The sequence below is a fragment of the Podarcis muralis genome, chromosome 16 (assembly GCF_964188315.1).
Source record: "Podarcis muralis chromosome 16, rPodMur119.hap1.1, whole genome shotgun sequence".
In the NCBI taxonomy this organism is placed as follows: domain Eukaryota; kingdom Metazoa; phylum Chordata; class Lepidosauria; order Squamata; family Lacertidae; genus Podarcis; species Podarcis muralis.
In genome coordinates this window covers 5,208,529-5,231,965 of record NC_135670.1, presented here as the reverse complement: position 1 = coordinate 5,231,965, position 23,437 = coordinate 5,208,529, and the positions used below count along the sequence as shown (strand labels likewise).

Below are 23,437 nucleotides of genomic sequence, written 5' to 3'. Positions count from 1 at the left end.
TTCCTTAAATTTATTTTCTTAAAGAAATATCTTCTGCATATCCAGATTCATTCCACTTGCTCATTTAATTACCTACTGTAAATATATACTATTGTGAAACTGCAGGTTGTTACAATAATCCTGCTAATGGTTTTATCTGTTTACAATTTATCTGCAAATATTCAATAAACCATTTCCATTCTTTTATAAAAAGTTTGTTATCTTGATTTCTTATTCTTCCGGTAAGTTGCGTCATTTCTGCAAATCCCATAAGTGCTTATATCCATTCTTCCTTTGCTGGGACTTCTTCCTCTTTCTACTTTTGATCAAGTAGCATTCTTGCTGCTGTAGTAAAGGTAAAGGGATTCGAACTGCCAACCTTCTGATTGGCAAGCCCTAGGCTCTGTGGTTTAACCCACAGCGCCACCCGTGTCCCCTACTAAGGAAGGTAGTAACACAATAAAATTCAAAATGGTGTCAAATTAATTTAAACATTTATTCCAAATCTTATTAAAGCTATTCAGTTAATTCAACAAAACTTACCAGCTTGACCCAGTGATACCAGCTTCTCAAATGAGCTGATGGTTATTTAGACCTTCAATGTGCAAACCACAGAGCCTAGGGCTTGCCAATCAGAAGGTCAGCGGTTCGAATCCCCGCGACGGGGTGAGCTCCCATTCCTCGGTCCCTGCTCCTGCCAACCTAGCAGTTCAAAAGCACGTCAAAGTGCAAGTAGATAAATAGGTACCGCTCCAGCAGGAAGGTAAAAGGCGTTTCCGTGCACTGCTCTGGTTCGCCAGAAGCGGCTTAGTCATGCTGGCCACATGACCCAGAAGCTGTACGCCGGCTCCCTTGGCCAGTAAAGCGAGATGAGCGCCACAACCCCAGAGTCAGTCACGACTGGACTTAATGGTCAGGGGTCTCTTTACCTTTACCTTTAAGTAATCCTGCAGCCCACCAGGGGGCAGTACCACCCGCCTTGGGAACCACCAGACTAATTAATGGACTAATTGGTCTGATTTGCTATAAGGCAGCTTTCCGATTTCCTTAGACAACACACACCCCACCTGCAGGCAGAAATAACACAGTTCTGCTCTGTTAGATCAACTGTGTAAAACAATCCCTGCACATGCTCAGAGGCATATCGTAGAATCCTGTCGCTGATGGAGATAGGGAGCAGAGAAAGCCAGTTTCGTTAACGAGGGTGTCGCTTCGTTAGGCTTCGAACGGACCATCAGCCAAGGAAGCTTTCTCCCCGCACACCCGCAAACCAAATCGCCAGCCTCCAGCCATGACTGATCCACGAGCCGTTTGCAATTATTTCCTCTTTGAAAATTATTTCACTGACAGCTCCAATTAACGAGAGCTGCCTGGAGATCAGTCATGGAACTGCAGCTCATGACGCTGCCTTTTTCATTCTCTCACTCTCTCTCTCCTTCTCTTTCTCTCTTCCATCCCCCTGAGTCATATCAGCAAATGAGCTTGGTGGTTACGGGCTTTTGGAAGAAAAGGGAAAAAACATTTAAAAATATTTTTAAAATATTCTCCTTACACCGCTGCACAAATTAGTAGCCTTTGATTCTGGCTGCACGGCAGTCCTCGTTGCATAAATTAAATATCAGCTCCGTGTTTAACTGTTGCAGCAGCTGGATATTCTCCTGCTAATGAGCTTGCAGGCGAGTTTGCAAGGTGGGAAGATGTGGGTATCAAAGCCTATAATCATAGCTGTGCAACCCCAGAATTCAAGGGGGCTGTTTCACAGGGTAAGTGGGCTTTAACAGGGGGGAAATTAGAGTACACTGGTACCTCGGGTTACATACGCTTCAGGTTACAGACTCCGCTAACCCAGAAATATTACCTCGGGTTAAGAAATTTGCTTCAGGATGAGAACAGAAATCGTGCTCTGGCGGCGCAGCGGCAGCCGGAGGCCCCATTAGTTAAAGTGGTGCTTCAAGTTAAGAACAGTTTCGGGTAAAGAACGGACCTCCGGAACGAATTAAGTACTTAACCCGAGGTATGCAGGTGGAGCCTAGGACTTGCTGATCAGAAGGTTGGCGGTTCAAATCCCCGTGACGGGGTGAGCTCCCATTGCTCGGTCCCTGCTCCTGCCAACCTAGCAGTTCGAAAGCACGTCAAAGTGCAAGTAGATAAATAGGTACCGCTCTGGCGGGAAGGTAAACGGCGTTTCCGTGTGCTGCTCTGGTTTGCCAGAAGCGGCTTAGTCCTGCTGGCCACATGACCCGGAAGCTGTACGCCGGCTCCCTTGGCCAATAAAGCGAGATGAGCACCGCAACCCCAGAGTCGGCCACGACTGGACCTAATGGTCAGAGGTCCCTTTACCCTTTACCTTACCACTGTAGCTGGAGATTGGAGTAGGAGGTGAAGGAATCAGTGTTGATGAAAGAGGAATAGAGCTATCAGGCACAGCGCTGAAAAAGCTATGACCCCAACCTGGATTACAGTGGTACCTTGGTTCTCAAACACCTTGGTACTCAAACACTTTGGTTCCCAAATGCCGAAAACCCGGAAGTAAGTGTTCCGGTTTTCGAATGTTTTTCGGAAACCGAACGTCCAATGCAGTTGTCGGCTATTGTTTCCAGGGACCCTGCGCCAATCAGAAGCTGCACCTTGGTTTTCGAACATTTTGGAAGTCAAACAGATTTCCGGAACAGATTAAATTCAGCGCTTTTGTTTTTGCTATTTATTTTGGGTTTTTGAGGCTTTTTTGGTTAATATGTTTTTGTAACTGTGTGGAACCCAGTTCAGCTACTGATTGATTCTGTGTGACTGCGGAAATGGATAAAAGCCCCCCATTCAAACAATGACCATCATCAGTGTAGGTAAGGGGAAAAAATTAATTCTAATTTTTATCATCTACAACACTGTCTTATTTATTTTATAGTACAGTACATTGATTATTGCTTTCCTTTTATGGATCAATGGTCTCATGTTAAATTGCTGTTTTAGGGGTTGTTTTTAAAAGTCTGGAATGGATTAATCCGTTTTGCATCACTTTCAATGGGAAAGGGCACCTTGGTTTTGGAATGCTTTGGTTTTGGAACGGACTTCCGGAAGGGATTATGTTTGTGAACCAAGGTACCACTGTATATGTTTTAGTCTATTCTATCACAGCTTTAACTTTCTGTATGGTTTAAATTATTGTTGCCAAAAGAAAATGTGATAATTTTATTGTTTTATATATTCTTTGTAAACCGCCTTGAGGGTTCCCCCCCCCCCTACGATCAAGCGGTATATGACGTTTATGAAATAAATAAATGGAATAAAGCTATACCAGCCCCACCTGAAGGACATGGTGAACCACACTGCCATCATCATCAGGGTCACCCGACGGTATTCGGGAACAAAGCACTGGTGGAAATTCGCCCAGACCTGTAAAAAGAGAAAAACATATTTTGAGCCTCTCCAGGGTGGGGCTAGGGGGAGGGAAGAGGGTAAATCAGTGTAGGTTTTTCACAGTTTGCTGAAGTGTGCAGGATCAGACTCTGAAGGAACTTCCTGTCTGTCTGCAAATCATTGCCAGAGTCAGGGAACAGCGACGGAATGTGGCCAAACAGTGCAACCTCTGTGAGGGAAGTGAGAGGGCCGTTTGGCTGGGCCCACCAAGCCTTCGTTGCTCCGGAAACTAACCTGCTGGGAAAGGTTCAAGAAGCGGACCATCCAGCGACGGTACCAGGTCCCTGTGTCAGACTGAATCTCTACCAGCTCGTCCTCCTGTTTGATGGTCTTGATGTGGGTCACCTGCGGAGTAATTTTAAAAAAAGTTGGAGAGGGAAAGTGACTGGGAAAATGATGACACATTTCTCTTCCAGGCTTTTTAGAGCATGGTTTCCCCAAAATCTAGGGTTTTGGACTACAACTCCCATCATGCCTAGCTAGCAGGACCAGCGGTCAAGGATGATGGGCATTGTAGTCCAAAAACAGCAGGAGATCTAAGTTTGGGAAGTGCTGCTTTAGATTCAGGGCAAGACCTTGCAAGTTTGTATACTATGAAAGATTCCCGGCAGGGGCATTGCAAGGGGTGTAAGCACAAGAACTAACAGGTGCAAATTTGGATTTTTAATGTCACAGCAGTGAGCCCCTCACCCTGCAAGATCACCCCCAAAGCAGTTAGAACCTAAGTAGATAAGAAGAGTCCTGCTGGATCAGGCCAGTGGGCCATTTATTTCAGCATCCTCTTCTCACAGTGGCCAACCAGATCCCTCTTCTGGCAAAGCAGCAAGCAAGATTCGAACACAAGAACCCTCTCCCCTCCTGTGGTTTCCAGCAACTGGTGTTCAGAAGCTTTGCTGCCTCTGACTGTGGAGGCAGAATACAGCCATCCTGCCTAATAGCCACCGATAGCCATCTCCTCCTCCACGAATCTGCCTAACCCCCTTTTAAAGCCATCTAGGTTGGTGGTGTTAACGGAGAAATCTAAGGGCTCCCTTGGACAAAAACCAAGGACACCAGCCAGGAATACCAGAGCAAAACAGCAGCCAGTAGGCTCGGTCTTTTTTGAAGACTGTCGCGACAGGACTCCCACCTGCCACAAGGTGGAACAAGATGGAAGCCCTGAACAAAAGAGCCCCCAAACTTTTATTAGCTGCTAATCCCCATGTTGGACATGGGTGGCGCTGTGGGTTAAACCACAGAGCCTAGCACTTGCCGATCAGAAGGTCAGCGGTTCAAATCCCCGCAACGGGGTGAGCTCCCATTGCTCGGTCCCTGCTCCTGCCAACCTAGCAGTTCGAAAGCACATCAAAGTGCAGGTAGATAAATAGGTACCGCTCCGGTGGGAAGGTAAACGGCGTTTTCGTGCGCTGCTCTGGTTCGCCAGAAGTGGCTTAGTCCTGCTGGCCACATGACCCAGAAGCTGTACACCAGCTCCCTTAGCCAATAAAGCGAGATGAGCGCCACAACCCCAGAGTCGGTCACGACTGGACCTAATGGTCAGGGGTCCCTTTACCCTTTACCTTTAATCCCCATGTTACACCCCCCCAAAACTATATCACTCATACATCATGGTTACATCATGAAAGGGGAGTTCTGGTGGCAGTAATCTGAGCATCCTGGACCCTGCCCCATGGTTCTCCTTGCCCTCCACCAGACGCCTATCAAGTGAAACAAAAGAGATCTTTACATTTCCCTGTTTCCCAGCCAAGTTAATCCCACCCTTTTGTCTTCATCTGGGTTTGTTATTTCTGGAATGGCTACCTGTCTGGCACTCAGGTATCAGGATGCCAGGGATTATCACTCAGGCACAGGGGCTGCTGAGTAGCTGAGCTCACATGTCTATATGAAATTCTCAAGTTTTCCCAGTGAGCCAGTACATAGAAACATTTATCAGTGAATTCTTACATTTGGTATCTTGCAGCAAACGCCCTTTGAATAGATAGGAAGAAAACTCTGATCACAAAAGTGATCAAAAGTGATCAAAAGTCACAAAAGTGATTGTGCTGATTTTGGTAGTGGGCTGCATGTGCATGATATCTGCTGGAGGGGCAACCCCCCCCAAACCTATATAAAAATTCCTGCAACAGTGGCCATCATTGTCTCCTGTGGCAGGGAGTTCCACAGTTCGTTTATGCACTGTTTGTCCATTTTAGTCTGCTGATGATCCCTCACCGAGAAGACTCGCTCGGGGTGACCCTTGGCTCTCATGTTGGTGTCGTGGACCTGCTTCAGTACCATCCAGGCTTCGTCGTGTTTCCCGTTCTATAAAGGGAAATGTTACATTTAAAAAAATAACAAAGCCATTAACCAATATTCTGCCCTGGACAGCTCCTGAGCACAGACGCTGGAGAATTCTGACAAAAACAGAAATTGCCAGCATTCACTTATCGATCAGAAATCAATTCAGCGGATACGATTGAGATTCACTGTTGTTGCTTTTTGAGATGCAAATGATATGCAGTTGATTGCATTTTCCCCTCTACATTGTGTTTCCCTTGCACGGATGGGGTGCAAGAACATAATGACAACGTGACCTATGTAATGTACTTCATTAATCACATAATTTACATAAGTTGTGTAAATCATGTATGTTACACACGTGTTCTTATGTTCTTGCCGTTATGAATCTATATACGGCATTTCCTATCAAGGAGAAAATCAAAGCGGTTCACAAAGAGCAAAATAGCCAAGAATAAAACTGATGACAAAAAGGCATCTACTGTAATGAAAATATTAGTATTGGCATCAGTGTTTGTATTAAATTAGTATTCAATCAGTTAAATTAATACTAATACTGATTTAATTAGTGTTAAATCAGTATTAGTATTAAACCCGCATGTCCCTGCCTGGGCTGGTTACAGACATTTAAAATTCAGTATTAGAAAAAGTTAAAACACATTACAATCAAAGGGTAGACAGAGTAAAGCACCCATAATTAAAATATACAATAAACAAGCCCATTAAAACAGTGTGCTAGTTAAAACTTAATAATAATAATAATAATAATAATAATAATAATAATAATAATAATAATACTTTATTTGTACCCTGCCCATCTGACAGGGTTGCCCCAGCTACTCTGGGTGGCTTCCAACATATATAAAAACATAATAAAACATGAAACGTTAAAAAGCTTCCCTGCACAGGGCTGCCTTCAGATTCCTTCTAAAGGTTACATAGTTACATATGTCATGTAAGCTTTGCTATTTCTCCACAGCAGACCAGCTGAATGAATAATGACAGTTTTGGCAGGAGGCGGACTGCAGCAGAATGGAAACAGCGCTGCGTGCGAGGGATAGAGGGCGAATGGACAGCGGCGCCTTGGCACATCCCCATGTTTGAAATCAGAGGCCAGTTCACCCATCAGGCAAGGTGAGGCGATCCACTTGGGTGGCAGGATCCACAGGGCAGCAGATCCCGCCTCTGAGGAATGCATCACCCAAGGAATACTGCAGCAGTGGCAATGACAGCTGTGGCTCACTCCTCTGCCGCTTCCTCAACACCCCTTCACACTGCCTCTACAGCAGCCTCCTGTCAATCTTTATTCACCCTGCCCCCTTGTTCCTGATGTAGATCTTCATTTACCCCCTTCCTCTCTTGTCAGAACCTATCGGTGTTTTGCAACTTTCTGACTAGTTGCAGGACCTTAGCCAGACCTAGCAGAGTAAACGCAGAGTTCACAAAAGCAATTGGCAACTTGGCTGCAGGATGGATGAAGCAGGAAGCAGGAACTTGTAGTTAGGTGTTTATTATATACAGCGGACTATTTACAGGAACAGAACAGAACACGGATCTTTGACTAGCTCCCTCATACACGACTCACAGCTCCTACACTCAAACTCGTACTAACACACATTCCAGTTAGTAGGCCATTAATCATTATTCCCATGAGAGAGCTTGACCAATCATGGAGCTGTCTCCATGCCTCTGTATCACCAGGCAGACTTACTCCTTCACACTGCCTTGGCTGTCTGCCAAACCCTAATTGACTCTGTGTGTGTAGCTGCACGTATGCAGATTCCCAACATCCTAACCACTAGGTGGGTGCCATTTTGAGGTTCACCTCCGCTGCCAAAATGTCTTGGGCCAGCCCTGGAGACACCAACCCACTGGGTCTTTCCCCTCCCCACATTCCAGCCTTGCCCTGATGCCTTCCTCCGTCTCTTCCCCATCTCCCTTAAGCCGTTCTGTTCCTTTTACCTCCAAGAAAAAGCGGGGGCTCTCTGGCATGGTGGTGAGGGCTCCGATGGCGAAGACGGACGGGAAGGCACAGACCAGGACGAAGACGCGCCAGCTGTGGAACTGGTACGCAGACCCCATTTGGAAGCTCCAGCCTTCGGTGGGGAAATATCCCCGGAGGGTGGGAAAAGAAGAGGACGGGAGGATTGGAAAATAAAGATCCGTTACACCCACTTCTCTCCCTGCACGTGCCCCAAATCTCTTCCATTTCACAACATGCCAGAACTGTGTACCTTCCAAAGCGGAAACATGCAAGCTCAGAAATTTGCACTGGGTTCAGAATGCAGATCCCAAGTTTCCAGCCCCTAAGACAGATAAGGGGTGCCAAGAAGGCAAAATAAAATGTCTAGCGGTTTTTGAGGCAAGGTGGTTTGCTCCTTGCATGAATCCCCTTCACATATATGCAAATGAGCCCCATATGCATAATCAATAGCCCATGGGTAAAATCCAGCTCTTTTCCCAGTATAGGATTTGTGCATGATTGGGGCCAAATGGGGAGAGGAAGCCCCCGGTCAGTTGGTCTCCTTCGTCCCTGGCGATTTCCCATCCCTTACCGTAATGGGGGATGATCGCCCATGCCATGGCAGACGCATAGATGCCCCCAATCATCCAGAACATGCACAGCCAGCTGAGGTGCTCCCCGCGCTTCTCCTGGGCCAGGAACTCTGAATAGTAGGAGAAAACGATGGGAATCGACCCGCCAATACTAGAAAAAGAGGAGAGAGAGAGAAAGAGATGTGAAAAACATGCTGGTGGGGTCTGAACCCCTTCCAAGTTCAAGCTGAGTGGAGGGCAAAGGGCAATTTTTGTTTGACCATAGGTAAAAAGGTAAATATAAAGGTAAAGGACCCCTGGATGGTTAAGTCCAGTCAAAGGCAACTATGGGGTATGGCGCTCATCTCGCTTTCAGGCTGAAGGAGCCGGCGTTTGTCCACAGTCAGCTTTCCGGGTCATGTGGCCAGCACGTCTAAACCGCTTCTGGCGCATGGAGGTTCATGACAAGTGCCAGAGCGCACGGAAATGCCGTTTACCTTCCCGCCGCAGTGGTACCTATTTATCTGCTTGCACTAGCGTGCTTTCGAACTGCTAGGTAGGCAGGAGCTGGGACAGAGTGCAGATTCGAACCGCCAACCTTCTGATCAGCAAGCCCAGGAGGCTCAGTGGTTTAGACCACAGCGCCACCCGCATCCCTTGTTTGACTATAACCCTAATTCGAAAAAGCAAAACCCAGACAACCCACTGGATGGTGTCAGAGGGAGAATCAGGCCAGCAGATCAATTAGCTGTACATTTCTTTGTTTTTTAGTTCTAGCATAAAATCCAGATGAACCAATGTGTTTCGAGCAGGTGTGTGCAACCATTTGCATGATCCCAGTTCAGTCTTCACCATAATTTATTCCCCAGAGCCAGAAGTTCAGCACATGGCTGTGTGAGGATATCCATCTCTCTCACACACCTCCCTTCATTTTAAAAACAATTTGGAAAAGCTAAGTTCCTAGTTCTCATAGTTCGAATCCCGCGATGGGGTGAGCTCCCGTTGCTCGGTCCCTGCTCCTGCCAACCTAGCAGTTCGAAAGCACATCAGAGTGCAAGTAGATAAATAGGTACCACTCCAGCGGGAGGGTAAACTGTGTTTCCATGCTCTGGTTTGCCAGAAGCGGCTTAGTCATTCTGGCCACATGACCCGGAAAACTGTCTGCGGACAAACGCTGTCTCCCTCGGCCAGTCATGTGAGATGAGCTCCGCAACCCCAGAGTCGTTCACGACTGGACCTAATGGTCAGGGGTCCTTTATCTTTCTTTTTAAGTTCATAGTTCATGGTGATAGAAAAGAAGGAGGAGGAAGAGGAGGAGGGGGAGAAAACGAAGAGGAGGAGGAGGAGGAGGAGGAGGAGGAGGAGGAGGAGGAAGAGATGATGTGCTGAAGGCTCGAACAGAGATCCCCAAAGGGGATCTCCCATAATCTGGGGACCGAACACAGAACACGCCTTACCCCACGCCGGAGAGGAGCCGGCAGAAGAGGAAAGTGCCATAACCCTGGACAAAGGAGGAGAAGAAGGCGAAGACACTGTTGACAGAGAGGGACATCAGGAGGCACTGCCTGCGCCCAAGCCGGTCCGCCAGGCCGCCCCAGAGGAAGGCACCGACCATCATGCCCAGGTAAACTATGAGTCCTAGAGGAAGACAAGGAGAGCACATAGCAGAACCTCTCCCCCCTCATCGGCCACAGTTAGGGAAGATTCGCCGCCAGGGATGGGGAACCATTCTCTGCCCAAGGGCAACAATTGCATATGGGAAACCCTTTGGGAGCCACGACTGCCCTCTCTTGTACAATAGGCTACTTTTCTGCAGAACTGGCCCTGTCGCAAGCGAACATTAAGACTCGTTCCACATTCATAAAGCAATCAATCATTTAGTGTGGCAGCACCAACGCTTGGGAACTCCCTGCCTGTTGACATGGTGCAAGCCCTTTCACGGTACAGTCGTACCTCGGAAGTCGAACGGAATCCATTCCGGAAGTCCGTTCGACTTCCAAAACATTTGGAAACCAAAGTGTGTCTTCTAATTGGCTGAGGAGCCGCCAGATGTTCGGCTTCCAAAAGAACGTTCAAAAACTGGAACAATCACTTCTGGTTTTCAATCATTCAGGAGCCGGAACGTTTGACTCCCAAGGCATTCGGGAGCTGAGAGGTACAGCTGTACTTTTTTCGAATCCTGTTAAAAACACTTTTGCTTAGACAAGCCAACTTGGACATGGAGACACATGCTTCAATCTGCTTTTAGCTTGTTGCTGTTGAATGGTTTCTTTAAATGTAAAGGTTCATCATTGTTCCACTCGATGTGTATATCTTAAAGGGGCCAGAGCAAGGGCCAGAGCAAGATAACGAGACCCAACTTTAAAGCTGTGAAACATAGCAGGTGCTGCTGAGTTGTATTTGATTAAGGTGTGTCAGCATTTGGGTTTAGTATATAAGGAGCAGCACCTAGCTCTCCCATTACCCTGGGGTTTGGGTTGGTGGTTGGGTCTGGTTTGGTTGTTAATGTATTTAGTGTAAATGGAGTTTTTGTTTTTCTTATTAAAACCTTGTTTAAGTTATTTTTGAGTCCTTTTCATTTTTAATGCATGATCTCCCCAGCAAGCTATCTGCAGCGCTACCATACTGCAAATAGCCAACATCTTTGGTTATGGGCCCAGCTGCTGAGTGGATGACTGCATATTTTTGGACTCTGAGAAAGGTTTGAAAACTCCTTCTCCTGTTAGTGTAATTTTTTGTGGGTCTGGAAGAGTTCCAGAATGGTTGACCGGGTTCCTGAAGCTGAGAAGGCTCTGGTCTTCCCACAGCTAACAGATGAGAACTATAGTTTATGGTCTTTTCGGGTGGAGGCACTTTTGACCTCTAGAGAAGTATGGACCTATGTAACTGATGACCCTCCTGACCCTGTAACTAATGCTTGGTCGAAAGGAGATGCAAAAGCCAGGGCGATAATTAATTTGGCAGTCAGCGACCAGCAAGTAGTCTATATAAGAAATAAGAAAACTGCCAAAGAAATGTGGGACAGTCTTGCAGCAGTGCATGTTAGAAAAGAGTCAGCATCTGCATTGACGTTTTTCAAGCAGTTGTACCAGACGAAGTTGCAGCCTGGTGGTGATTTGGCAGCACACTTGAGACGTCTGGAGGCAATACGCGGCGAATTAATTCGAAGGGACATGGTGATACCTGATATTCAGTATGTTTTTATCATCCTTTGTTCCCTTAATGAGGACTTTGATGGTATAGCTAGCCAGATATCTGCTGTTCCACCAGCACAATTAACTGTGGAAGGGGTAACGGCAAGATTAATGGGCGAGTTGGATAGAAGGGAGGCTTGTGCCATAAGCACTCCTATTTCCAGAAAGAATGAGGAACGCCATATGCAAACCTGTGGTGATACAACTGCATTTAAAGCTGCAAAGCGTTGTTGGTTCTGCAATAAGCAAGGACATTTTGCAAAGGACTGCAGAGCCAAAAGAAAGCAAAGTACTCCCAAGTCTGTTTCTGTTCGTCAGTCACGGTTGTCAGCCCAACAGCAGACATCGTATAGTAAAGACAGAAACGAGCCGCGAGCTTTTCATGCTTGGACTACAAATCGTAAAAGAATTAAAGATGCCAAGTGGAAGTCTTTTATTATAGACTCTGGAGCATCTCAGCACATCTGCAATGATCGAAGCTTGTTTATTTCTTTCGAAGAGGAAATTGGTAATGTACATTTAGCCAATTCACAAGTCTTGCAGTCGCTTGGCAGAGGTACTGTTAAACTTGACTCTTTAAACATTACAATAGCAAACTGCATTTACTGCCCGTCAGTGGACAATTTATTGTCAGTAAGGTGCTTTGCTCGTCAAGGCATAACTGTGCGTTTCTTAAAATCAATGTGTGAGTTTTTTGATGGGAACAAACGTTTATTGTATGCCCGGGACTCTGATGGTTTATATAGACTCTATTTTCGCACCTACTCCCAATCGCCTATAAATTGCAGAGCAGCACAGTCAAGCCAGGGGTTGAGGAATGTAAGGCCTCATTCCGGGTGTGTCCATGAGGCGCACAGAATTCTGGGACACCTGAATTTTGCTGATGTAATTAAGACAAAGAATATTGTTAATGGCCTCAACTTAAAACCATGTAAATTCTTTATGCAATGTCTATCCTGTTGCAAGAATAAGATTAAGGTTGCACGCAAGGGTAGGTGCTCAGATAGGAAAGTAACTGAACCATTTGAGCGTGTACATTGTGATTTAGTTGGGCCACTCCCACCATCATTAGGAGGTTCTAAGTACTGGCTTACTCTGATAGACCAGTATAGTAGATACTGTTGGACTTATGCAATAGCTGAGAAGTCCCAAGCATTTGAAAAGTATAAAGTTTTTTGCAACTGGGTAAAAACGCACTTTAACAAACCAATTAAGAACCTGTTTTCTGACCGGGGCGGGGAATTTGTTTCTGAGGATTTTGAGAAATTCCTGGAAGCGCAGGGGACTACTCATGAGTTATCTTGCCCCCGAAGTCCCTGGCAAAATGGGCTTGTTGAAGTTGTGCAGCGTGACCTACAGGCAGGGGTTAAAACGTATCTGCATGATGCTAATCTGCCCAAAGACTTTTGGGCTGAAGCACTTAATGCATTTTGTTACGTTAGAAATCGCAGTTATCATACTGGTTTAGATGTCACCCCCTATGAGAAACTGTTTAAAAAACGCCCTAATCTGAAATACCTCCGCATTTGGGGTTCAGATGTAATTATGCATTATCCTGCTAAGCAAAAATTGGGTGAACGTAGTGTCCAGGGAAAATTAATGGGCTACCAGCAGGGGGCGTACAGAATTTACATACCAGCAACTGGCAAATTTCATATTACCAGAAGCATGATACAAACTGTAAATTGGAATGGAGTTGCTGTCTTCCAAGATACTGATGGTATAGATAATACTGAGGAAGAAGAGGAAGAAACAGCAGAAGAAGCAGCAGGAAATAGTGCTTCTGAATTAATGGGAAAAGACAAAAAGCCTGTTGAGTCTGATAAATTGTTTGATGATTTAAAGTCACAGGCACCCGAGGGGAGGTCAGATTCTCTTGAGTTTTCTGACCGTGAGCTTAGCCTACAGGCACCTCTTCAATCTGACAATGATTTACAACCTGAAACTAGTGGTTTACTTAGTCCCATTAAGTCTGAGAAGTCTGACTCTCCTTCTGGACTGAGACGTTCAGATAGAAAGAGACAGAAGCCACAACGATTTGCAGATGAACATTTTAATACTGTGTATGCCAATAAGGTAGTTTTTGAGCCAAAAAGCTACAGTGATGTTCAGAAATTACCTAAGCAACAAGCTGCAAATTGGTATAAAGCTATGAACTCTGAGATAGCTTCTTTAAAAGAGCATAACACTTGGTCTCTTGTACCACAAACCCCAGATATGAGACTTATTGATTCGAAATGGGTTTATAGAGTTAAAACGAATGACAAAAATGAAGTTGTAAGGTACAAAGCAAGATTAGTTGCTAGGGGTTTTCAACAAATTCCAGGCGAAGATTATGATTTGTGTTATTCACCAAGCGTAAAATATGAAACAGTTAAGCTTTTGTTAAAAGATGCATCACAGCGTGGACATTCCGTTTATCACCTAGATATAAAAACTGCATATTTGTTTGCAGATTTAAAAGAACAAATTTTTATGCGTGTTCCTGAAGGCATAGACGCCGCTGAAGGTTTGGTATGCAAATTAAACAAATCCCTTTATGGTCTGCACCAAAGTGGAAGGAATTGGCACCAAACTTTAGCAAAAGAATTGCTGGATATTGGTTTTTCACAAGGAAAGGCAGACAATTGTGTGTTCATAAAGGAAAGGGCAAACTCTGTAACAAAAATATGTGTGTATGTAGATGACGTATTAATTTCTACAAAAACTAAACAGGAATATGAACAGGTGGTATCACAGTTACAGAAGAAATTTGATGTAGTGGAATTAGGCATAGCTAAAAATTACTTATCCATGCAAATTGAGAAAGGCAAAAATGGATCTTTTCTGGTTCATCAAACTGCAAAAATTGATGATCTTGTTGAAATGCTATGTTTAGAAAATGCAAATGGGAAGGAAACACCTATGGTGTGTGGTTTCACCTTTACAGGTGAAGACAAGCCATTCCCTAACAAAACTTTGTATCGTTCTGCTATAGGCAAGCTAAATTTCATTCAAAGAATCTCAAGACCAGATATAACTTATGCTTTTCACTTTCTGGCAAAATTTGTGGAAAAGCCTACTACACAATGTTTCTCTGCTCTTAAGAGAGTGGTAATGTACCTTAAACATACCAAACATTATAGGTTGCAGTTTACAACATGTATTGACAAAGGTTTTGAAATTTTCTGCGATGCATCTCATGCAATGGAACAAAATAATTGCAGGGGTGTGTCTGGTATGGTGTTTTGTTATAACGGTTGTCCATTTGAATGGAAGTCCCAAACACAAACCATTATTTGTCTCTCCACAACAGAAAGTGAATTATGTGCATGCGTTCAGGCCACTCGTGATGTAGAATGGTATCTGCAAGTGTTTGCAGACCTACAGATGCAAGTAACACTACCAGTAAAAGTTTACCTTGATTCCCAGAGTGGACTTGCTATCCTGTGCTCAGAGACCAATACGCAGCGCACTAGAGTCTTAAGGTTACGTTTAGAATTTGTAAAGCAACTAATTGCTGATGAAATGGTTGTATTTGAATATGTTCCTGGTGACAGTCAAATTGCGGACATTTTTACAAAAGCACTTCCAAAGGTTACACATGAAAAACATGTACAAAGCATGCTTTCTGTTTTTGTTCCACAATGATGAACCGCAGGGGAAATGTTGAATGGTTTCTTTAAATGTAAAGGTTCATCATTGTTCCACTCGATGTGTATATCTTAAAGGGGCCAGAGCAAGGGCCAGAGCAAGATAACGAGACCCAACTTTAAAGCTGTGAAACATAGCAGGTGCTGCTGAGTTGTATTTGATTAAGGTGTGTCAGCATTTGGGTTTAGTATATAAGGAGCAGCACCTAGCTCTCCCATTACCCTGGGGTTGGGTTGGTGGTTGGGTCTGGTTTGGTTGTTAATGTATTTAGTGTAAATGGAGTTTTTGTTTTTCTTATTAAAACCTTGTTTAAGTTATTTTTGAGTCCTTTTCATTTTTAATGCATGATCTCCCCAGCAAGCTATCTGCAGCGCTACCATACTGCAAATAGTCAACAGTTGCTGGTTTTTTTCTTTTGAATACATTACAGGGCTGTTTTTACTGATAATTTTGTTTTATTCCCTTTGCAAGAGCCAGCATGGTGTAGTGGTTAAGAGCGGTGGACTCATAATCTGGTGAACCGGGTTCGCGTCCCTGCTCCTCCACATGCAGCTGCTGGGTGACCTTGGGCCAGTCACACTTCTTTGAAGTCTCTCAGCCCCACTCACCTCACAGAGTGTTTGTTGTGGGGGAGGAAGGGAAAGGAGAATGTTAGCCGCTTTGAGACTCCTTCAGGTAGTGATAAACGGGATATCAAATCCAAACTCTTCTTGCAACACACTTTGAGATTTTGCAAACTCATATATAGTGGTACCTCAGGTTAAGAACTTGATTCGTTCAGGAGGTCCGTTCTTAACCTGAAACTGTTCTTAACCCGAAGCACCGCTTTAGCTAATGGGGCCTCCCTCTGCCGCCACGTGATTTCTGTTCTCATCCTGAAGCAAAGTTCTTAACCCGAGGTACTATTTGTGGGTTAGCGGAGTCTGTAACCTGAAGCGTCTGCAACCTGAAGGGTCTGTAACCCGAGGGACCACTGTATAAGTTTTGTCAAATGATGAATAGATAATACACATATGCACACTCTCTGTCCCCCATTCAGGCAAGCACAGGCATTATCAGAGTTCAAAGACATGTCCCAAGCCAAGCAAAAACATTCCAGGAGGGTTTGCACAAGGAGAGGTGTGAGCTGGGGAGAACTCCAAGGGCCAGACAGAGGAGTCTTTTGGCCCCCAAGCCAGAGATTCCCCATCCAATGTGGCGTAGTGGTTAGAGTGTCAGACTAGGGCATGGGAGACCAGGGTTCGAATCCTCTCCTTCAGCCATGAAGCTCACTGGGTAACCTTGGCAGGGGGCAGTCACTGCCACCGAGCCTAACCTAGCTCACAGGGTTGTTGAAACAAAATGAGGAGGAGGAGAACTGTGAACGGCACCTTTAGCTCCCTGGATGAAAAAAGGGTAGGATATAAATGTGAAAATAAAATTTAGATGTGAGGGTCCCTGCCCCCTGCCCCCAGATACAGCCAGGCTGAAGTCCTGCCTTCCCCATGTAGTTTCATGAGTTCTTGGAGAGCGCTGGAGTTTGGGAACTCTGCTCTCCTATATACAGAAAAATGCAAGGCTGTCGTCACACAGCCAGCATTGGAGGACTTGCATGAAGTCAGAGCGCAGTGCCCATTGGAGGATTTGCAGCGCTGCATCACAAATCTGGATTTGCATAGAGAAGGCGGGGAGAGGGGAGCAAATGAGAATGTTGTTGTTTAGTCGTTTAGTCATGTCCGACTCTTCGTGACCCCATGGATCAGAACACGCCAGGCCCTCCTGTCTTCCACTGCCTCCCGCAGTTTGGTCAAACTCATGCTGGTAGCTTCGAGATCACTGTCCAACCATCTTGTCCTCTGTCGTCCCCTTCTCCTAGTGCCCTCCATCTTTCCCAACATCAGTGTCTTCTCCAGGGAGTCTTCTCTTCTCATGAGGTGGCCAAAGTATTGGAGCCTCAGCTTCAGGATCTGCCCTTCCAGTGAGCACTCAGGGCTGGTTTCCTTCAGAATGGAGAGGTTTGATCTTCTTGCAGTCCATGGGACTCTCCAGAGTCTCCTCCAGCACCAGAATTCAAAAGCATCAATTCTGCACAATACCCATGGTCTGACTCAGTACTGGGCAGCTTCCTGTGTTTCTAGACCCTTTGGCCTCATCCAGCAGGCTCTCCTTATCTTCTTCCACCACCGTCCAAACTGTAAGGGCTTTCTGGCCACAGTGCATCATCCTCAGGCAGCACCTGACGAATAAAACACCCTCAGCTCCTTCTCTTCGCTGGGGGTGATGCAGAAGGGCCAGGGAGACTATGCCTGGCTCAGCAGGGGACTCTGGTGACTCAGCACGTGGGTGTCGTGCGGCAGCTGGAGTCAAACGATGGCAACAGCGCCTGGGCGGTTTTCACTGCAGTGGGACTCGGCCTCCGTGCGGCAGCGCACTTTGCTCTGGGCACACAGGGGTGGGGAGGGGGTGGCGTAAAGAGAGGAGGAGTGGGATGGGAAAGGCCATCGCTGCGTCTCGCCCTCCTGTGGGCGGTGGGCAGATAATCCCTCCAGCCGTGATGAGAACTGGGCACCCTGCGGCGGCCAAGTGGCTCCGCTAAGCCGCTTGCCACTGCGTCCAGCTAATCCCCGGATTAAGGCACCAGATATCAGGCCAACTACGCAGCCCTGACAGATGCAGCGGATTTCGTTTCATTTTGCTTCTTCCCCTGCAGAGATGAGATTCCTCCCTGCAAGCCCTTTTACCTGCACCAATTCACTCCTATATTCATTCATATAGATGTGTGTGTGTCAAAAAGGGATTACCAGCTTCCCCTTTTTGCATCAGGCACTGTATGCACGTTCAGGACTGCACTGCGGCATTCAATGCCCTCCCCCCGCTGCCGCCCCCACCAGACCATTTTGTGGCCCAGAGTCACTTCCGAAAACTAGGCGCCTCTCGCAGAAGCTGTGGGATCTCCAGTGCTCAAAATATGGCAGGCGCCACCAGCACCCTCATTTCTCGCCTGCAAGGGAGATGACCATGGATCTCATAGTATATCATAGACAGGGCCGGATTGGGGTTTCACGAGGCCCTCAGCTACTGAAGGTAATGGGGCCCTTTATATGCCCAGCTGTCCTTTGTCAACAACAAATGGTCACTGTTTTGTATTTAATATATGCTATATGGTAATTTATGGAGCTAATAGGTATCTAAAGCCATTTGCACATGTTGCCATGCAACCAGTCCATGCAGAAAGTAGGCACCCTATAAAGGTAAAGGTAAAGGGACCCCTGATCATTAGGTCCAGTCGTGGCCGACTCTGGGGTTGCGGCGCTCATCTTGCTTTATTGGCCGAGGGAGCCGGCGTACAGCTTCCGGGTCATGTGGCCAGCATGACTAAGCCACTTCTGGCGAACCAGAGCAGCGCACGGAAACGCCGTTTACCTTCCCGCCAGAGTGGTACCTATTTATCTACTTGCACTTTGATGTGCTTTTGAGCTGCTAGGTTGGCAGGAGCAGGGACCGAGCAAGGGGAGCTCACCCCATTGTGGGGATTTGAACCGCCGAACTGCTGATCGGCAAGTCCTAGGCTCTGTGGTTTAACCCACAGCGCCACTCGCGTCCCATAATTGTTTTTGGAGTTAAGTTGAAAGGTCTCTCTCTCTCTCTCTCTCTCTCTCTCTCTCTCTCTCTCTCTCTAACACACAAATGCCATAAGCCATGGCTGAATGCAGGGCAGGCGCTATGGCCTGGGTAGCTGGGGCCACCGAGATCAAACCCCCAGATGCCAAGGGACTTCTGCTGCGACGGAGAGGACTTTTGCAGGGAAAAGCGGGAGGGAGAGCCGGGAGGCAGAGTGTACGCAGCAGAGAGTGAGGTCTATTTTTATCCTGCCTTCTCCATAAATCTGAACTGCAGTCACAGGGCTGGGATGCGGCTGAGCGATGGGAAGTGACAAACGGGAGGAATAAGACAGCAGTTTTTCAGCCGGCCAATCCCAGCAGGGTGAAATAGGGGTGGGGGGGTGTTGGGAAATAATGACATCAGCAGAATGAGAAGTGCCCTCATCTGGCACACACACACACACACAGAGAGAGAGAGAGACCGCTTCCCACCTTCAGAAACACCTTTCAAAAACACGAGGCCAGTGGAAGCATGGACTTAACTTCTCCCTTTTTTCCTTGGAAAAAGGGCTCGCTCTAAACACTTTGCTGAAGTTTGGCAGCGCACAGGGCTGTGGGGAGCTGTTTTTCACTGAAGCAGACCATTAGGGTGCATCTAGCTCAGTATTAGGGATGCAGGTGGCGCTGTGGATTAAACCACAGAGCCTAGGACTTGCCAATCAGAAGGTCGGCGGTTCGAATCCCTGCGACGGGGTGAGCTCCCGTTGCTCGGTCCCTGCTCCTGCCAACCTAGCAGTTTGAAAGCACGTCAAAGTTCAAGTAGATAAATAGGTACCGCTCCGGCGGGAAGGTAAATGGCATTTCCATGCGCTGCTCTGGTTCGCCAGAAGCGGCTTAGTCATGCTGGCCACATGACCATGAAGCTGTACGCCGGCTCCCTTGGCCAATAAAGCGAGATGAGCACCGCAACCCCAGAGTCGGCCACGACTGGACCTAATGGTCAGGGGTCCCTTTACCTTAAGCTCAGAATTGTCCACACTGACTGGCAGCAGCTGTCTAGGGTTTCAGGCAGGGAGGTCTCTCCCAGCCCTACCTAGAGATGTATTTGGGGGTTGAACCCACTGCTAGTAAAGCTTGTCTATCAAGACCTGAGCAGCTGTCATTGCAATTTTAAACCCCCTTAAATCCTGCCCTGTGTTATACGTTTCTCAGGCATCAAGGACGTTTTCATAATCTTTACAACAACTCTGTAAACTGTGTTGCTGCTGATGGTGCCATCCCTGGGAGATTGCAATCAAATCCAACACTTAATATTCTTGCTAGTTTTGAGTTTAGGGGCTAATGACCACAGAGCTGTATTGCTGATAGGCAGAGACCCAGACCATAGAAATGTGATTGGTAGAAAGGGCTCTGTGTGATGTCATTTCCCCTCCTCTCTCGAGCAGGAAGAATCAAAGAAGTATTTCCTGTTCCCTTTCTCTCTCTCCTTCTCCTCAGTCAGCCAAAAACCTCCCTCTGACTTTAATCTCAATATCAGTACTTTACCTGCATAGTTTTAACTGAAGAGGAAGCTGAGAACCAATGCATGGCTATGAGTAAGCAAATCATGCTTTAAACTTCTCAGTTTGTTGTCTGATTCTTCGTTAAGCAGGGTAAGAATTTGGGGAGCCAGCTTGCTTCGCAGCAGGACTTAATTAAAAGAAGACTTTGCAGCCTGTTCATATTTGCTCTCCTTTTTTCTGCTAAGGATGGGACTTTAAACTCTGCTTGGTGCATGTTCAACCCACACACGTGGGCGCCTGGAAGGATAAACTGCAATTAATATATCCTCTCCTATCTATTAAAACCCACCCTGCACTATCTGCATCCCCAAATTGCAGATCTGGAAGGGGTTTGGTGCTAAGAGAACCGCCAGTGGTTTGGATAAATCCTTACAGCAGCCCTTTGAAGTGGACCGGTGTTGTCATTCTGAAATTTCAGACTGAGGCTGAGCAGAGGTCCATGGCCCAGTCACGATCCTAACTGCAAACATCTGGGAGCCACTGGCATGTGGGGGAGTGTGGCATAAACTCCTTTCTTTTTTCCCCTCCGTTGGCCAGTGGCCACCCAGATGTTCCAAAGGAAAGAAACACAAGTAGGGCTTTCACTCTTGCTAGAAGCTCAGCCTTGCCCTCACCGGTTCTGGAAGGCTCCCATAGAAGAGGCCCGTACGCACAGAGACTTTGCACCTGCCCATTAGGGGAAATAGGAAGCCCCAAACATATATATTTTTAGATGTCCTTTTTATGTTGAGATTCGTAGAGACACCATTGATCCTATGCTGATGAGGCTCGCCGATCTTTCAGAGAAGTCTAAACTTCATTCTCTCCTCTTCGGCAAAGATCAGAAGACGACCTGTCTGGTAGCCAGATTCTGCACCCAGATTTGTAGGCACAGATCATCCTCTAGAGTAAAATAGCTTACTAGGGAAATGCTGAAGTCGCCCTCTGGGGTGCCTCAGGGTCAATTTTTTATGGTAGCCCAAATCTCAGTTGTACGGGTGTATGTATATATCTCAATTTTAACTCATGAGCTATTGCTGCAATCTGCTCCGATTGTATATTTTATCTTTATGAACGCTGTTTTTATTGTGTTATGTTATGTGAGCTGGTCTTTGCCTGTAATAAACCAAGCAGGACCTGAGCAAAGATTCCTTGAGTACAAGATCCCTTTGGTGTTCAGAAGCATCGTTGCCTCTGATGGTTGGAGGTAAAGGTAAAGGGACCCCGGACCATTAGGTCCAGTCGTGGCCGACTCTGGGGTTGCGGCGCTCATCTTGCTTTATTGGCCGAGGGAGCCGGCGTACAGCTTCCGGGTCATGTGGCCAGCAGGACTAAGCTGCTTCTGGCAAACCAGAGCAGCGCACGGAAACGCCGTTTACCTTCCCGCCGGAGCAGTACCTATTAATCTACTTGCACTCTGACGTGCATTTGAACTGCTAGGTTGGCAGGAGCAGGGACTGAGCAACGGGAGCTCACCCCGTCGCGGGGATTCGAACCACCGACCTTCTGATCGGCAAGTCCTAGGCTCTGTGGTTTAACCCACAGCGCCACCCACATCCCTGATGGTTGGAGGTAGAGCATAGCTATTCTGGCTAGTGGCCACCAGTAGCCCTCTTCTCCTCCATGAGTTTGTCCAATCCTCTTTTGAAGCCATCTAGATTAGCGGCCAGTGTTTAACTCTGTGCTGCGTGAAGAAGTCCTTTCTTTCGTCTGCCCTGGATCACCCAACATCCGTCTTCACTGGAGCTCCTCAGTCATCCAGCCCTCCCTCCCCCAGTGCCACTCCACCATGAAAGGACAAATCTCTGCCTTTTCGGAGCATCCCTCTAGTCTCATCATTTGCGTGAGTCACAGCTTGCTTTTCTCTCTCTCCCTCCCTCCCTCCTGCTCCGAACCATGCTAATTAGGAATGGCAGGTTGCTCAGGGCTTGCTAAAAAGCAATTTAGGGGCTAAGGGTGGGTGGCAGAGAGGAAAATAGAAAGAGAAGAAGACGTGCGTTTTCTCCTCGCCCTTAATCAACTGCTGGGAGAAATCCCCTCCTGATGAACTGTTGGCTTGGCAAAACATTGCCCCTCCTCCGCCCAGAAATCCACCTGATGCAGCCACAGCGCTACAAATAAGTTTGGGGGCAGATCCACGCCGTATATTCAAAGCACACTCAATGCACATTTAAAGTGCACAGGGAAATCTCTCGGGGTGAGAGGCTGGGGAAAAAGAGGGACACTCCCCATGTGTGAGCTGGGAGCACACGCCCTTTTCTGTATGGCTCAAAAGTTAAGATATATCTGCAAGAGATGATTCTGTACTTATCTATCCCTTCTTTCTTTTCTCTGTTATTTTATTCTTTTTCTTTTTATTATTTTTGTGTGTGTAATTAGTTGGCCTTTTATTGTACAGTGGTACCTCGGATTAAGAACTTAATTCGTTCTGGAGGTCTGTTCTTAACCTGAAACTGTTCTTAACCTGAAGCATCACTTTAGCTAATGGGTCCTCCCGCTGGCGCCACACAATTTCTGTTCTCATCCTGAAGCAAAGTTATTAACCCAAGGTAATATTTCTGGGTTAGCGGAGTCTGTAACCTGAAGCGTATGTAACCCGAGGTACCACTGTAATGTGAAAAGTGTAAATAAAACTGTATCAAAAAAGCGCACGGCTTTTCCCAAAGAACACTGGGAATTGTAGTTTCACCCTTTGCGGTGCTACCTTTCCCAGCGCCCCCAGCAAGCCGCAGTTCCCAGGATTCTTGGGGGCGGAGAGGTAAGCTGTACTGTAAATGTAAGACATGGCTTCAGTTTGAGGCTGATCACTTCGAAGGAAATATTGACTGTACTTGACTGTGTTGACAGACTGTGTTGACATAAGAGCTCTTGTGCTCAGATTTTGCTTGCGGGTTTCCCAAAAGACGCACCTGGTTGGCCACTGTGAGAGCAGGATCCTGGGCCAGATGGGTCATTGGCCTGATCCAGCAGGGTTGCTCTTACGTGCTTCCATCACCTGCAGAGGGTGGCGGGGTCTCCTGCCAATCAGCTGGTCGCCAGTATCTCCAAGGCGCTGTTCCTTTGCTGGGGTGGTTTGATTTCCAGCGGGGCAGGCCAAGGAAAAACAGGCCATCATTGTGACACCAGGCGACTGACATGTCAGTTGCCCAACTACATGGGACACAGGTGCACACACTACCTGCTTTTAATCTCTGCTGATGGGGTGCTAAGGGCAGCCCTACACAGCACCCCCCAAACTGGTTAAACAATTCTCCCCGTTCAGCCACATCGCCTGACAGAGGGA

General features: G+C 46.8%; 1 protein-coding gene across 1 annotated transcript in view; it reads right to left on the bottom strand.

Annotated features, from left to right (window-relative positions):
- SV2A (synaptic vesicle glycoprotein 2A) overlaps positions 1-23,437 on the bottom strand; it is a 54,490-nt gene that overhangs the window by 10,761 nt on the left and 20,292 nt on the right. The window contains exons 3-8 of the mRNA XM_028710435.2: positions 9,663-9,843; positions 8,226-8,377; positions 7,633-7,766; positions 5,605-5,694; positions 3,628-3,738; positions 3,281-3,369 (exon numbers count right to left, since the gene is read on the bottom strand). Coding sequence (XP_028566268.2) covers positions 3,281-3,369; positions 3,628-3,738; positions 5,605-5,694; positions 7,633-7,766; positions 8,226-8,377; positions 9,663-9,843 — 757 coding nt within the window. The remainder of the gene's footprint in view (positions 1-3,280; positions 3,370-3,627; positions 3,739-5,604; positions 5,695-7,632; positions 7,767-8,225; positions 8,378-9,662; positions 9,844-23,437) is intronic.